The 1889-nt window shown below is 48.9% G+C and overlaps 1 protein-coding gene across 1 annotated transcript in view; it reads right to left on the bottom strand.

Moving 5' to 3' along the window:
* Positions 1–658: 658 nt before the first annotated feature.
* Positions 659–1889, bottom strand: part of LOC306819220 (C-signal-like) — an 11778-nt gene continuing 10547 nt past the window's right edge. Inside the window, exons 6-7 of the mRNA XM_079372992.1 lie at positions 1882–1889; positions 659–779 (exon numbers count right to left, since the gene is read on the bottom strand). The exon at positions 1882–1889 is cut by the window's right edge and continues 103 nt beyond it. Coding sequence (XP_079229118.1) covers positions 666–779; positions 1882–1889 — 122 coding nt within the window. The 3' untranslated portion in view covers positions 659–665. The remainder of the gene's footprint in view (positions 780–1881) is intronic.

The raw sequence follows: 1889 nt of genomic DNA, 5'->3' as shown, positions 1-1889 counted from the left end.
ATCTTTACAGAGAAACATGTCTGACCTGTACATGTCAGTCAGTATCTTTACAGAGAAACATGTCTGACCTGTACATGTCAGTCAGTATCTTTACAGAGAAACATGTCTGACCTGTACATGTCAGTATCTTTACAGAGAAACATGTCTGACCTGTACATGTCAGTATCTTTACAGAGAAACATGTCTGACCTGTACATGTCAGTATCTTTACAGAGAAACATGTCTGACCTGTACATGTCAGTATCTTTACAGAGAAACATGTCTGACCTGTACATGTCAGTATCTTTACAGAGAAACGTCTCTGGTGTCAGTCGAAGCTCTACACTGATTTGTCCGTACATGTGTCAATCAATCTCAGGGTCGTGGCTGTTGCGTGTTCATGCTAACAGGACAGTGGTCCACACCACACACACTGACGAGCTTCAGATCAGTTCATTACAATCTGCAGTCACACCACTAGGTGGCACTGTTCCCAAAGAACTCACTCACACACGGACATAAAGAGTTTGTAACATGTTTAATAACAGGTAGTATCACATGTTCATTTGTGCAGTTCCAGATAACATTGTGGAAAACGTTGAATCGGTGAGTCGGATAAATGTCGTCCATGTCGCTTCCTGTTTCCATCTCCATGGAGACGTGATCCGTCTGACTGTTGTTGTCTGCTACCAGGGGATCGAACCGCCCTGCCAGTCCAGGAGTCGACCACAGTCTTTGTTACTGAGAGACTCCATCACACGGAGCATCCCACGCACGCTGTCCTCCGGGCTCAACGGGGCCTGGGGGGGGGGGGGGGGGGGGGGTCAACATCATTTAATATGATCCAACATAGAGGAGACTCACAGCTGAACAGGTGACAAGGTGAAATCAGGGAGACAGGACAGTGGACAGGACAGTGGACAGAGACAGGACAGTGGACAGAGACAGAAATCAGAGAGACAGAGACAGAAATCAGAGAGACAGGACAGGGACAGGACAGAAACAGGACAGTGGACAGAGACAGAAATCAGAGAGACAGAGACAGTGGACAGAGACGGGACAGGGACAGGACAGAAGCAGGACAGAGACAGAAATCAGAGAGACAGAACAGTGGACAGGACAGTGGACAGAGACAGGGCAGTGGACAGAGATAGGACAGTGGACAGAGACAGGACAGTGGACAGAGACAGGGCAGTGGACAGAGACAGGACAGAGACAGAAATCAGAGAGACAGAACAGTGGACAGGACAGTGGACAGAGACAGGGCAGTGGACAGAGATAGGACAGTGGACAGAGACAGGACAGAGACAGGGCAGTGGACAGAGATAGGACAGTGGACAGAGACAGGACAGTGGACAGAGACAGGGCAGTGGACAGAGATAGGACAGTGGACAGAGACAGGACAGAGACAGGGCAGTGGACAGAGATAGGACAGTGGACAGAGACAGGGCAGTGGACAGAGATAGGACAGTGGACAGAGACAGGGCTGTGGACAGAGATAGGACAGTGGACAGAGACAGGGCTGTGGACAGAGATAGGACAGTGGACAGAGACATAAATCAGGGAGACAGAGAGAGAGAGGGACGAGACGAGCACACTGGAGAGAGGGAGGAAATGCTCAGTTTAAAATGTGATGTTGGTGAGAAGAGACAGGAAGACACAGGTGTGTTTAAGCTGTTTAGCTGTGAGTGTTTCTCTTTGGTGTTCCTCTGTCTCCTGGCTGCAGCCTGCTGTGTGTAACACTGGAGCAGCAAGGGTTCAATGCAGAGATAAATCAGTGTGTGTACTAACTTCATGTTACATCTTCATGAGGACCTAAAGGAAGCATACGTGTGCAGTAAACAAGGCTTTACATGTTGCTTTGGTCTTCAGACCTCCTGCTGACAGAAACTGAACTTCTACCTCTTCTC

Source organism: Symphodus melops (assembly GCF_947650265.1).
Source record: "Symphodus melops genome assembly, contig: scaffold_257, whole genome shotgun sequence".
NCBI lineage: Eukaryota > Metazoa > Chordata > Actinopteri > Labriformes > Labridae > Symphodus > Symphodus melops.
Note: the sequence above shows the minus strand (reverse complement) of the source record. Positions and strands in the feature narration are given on the sequence as shown.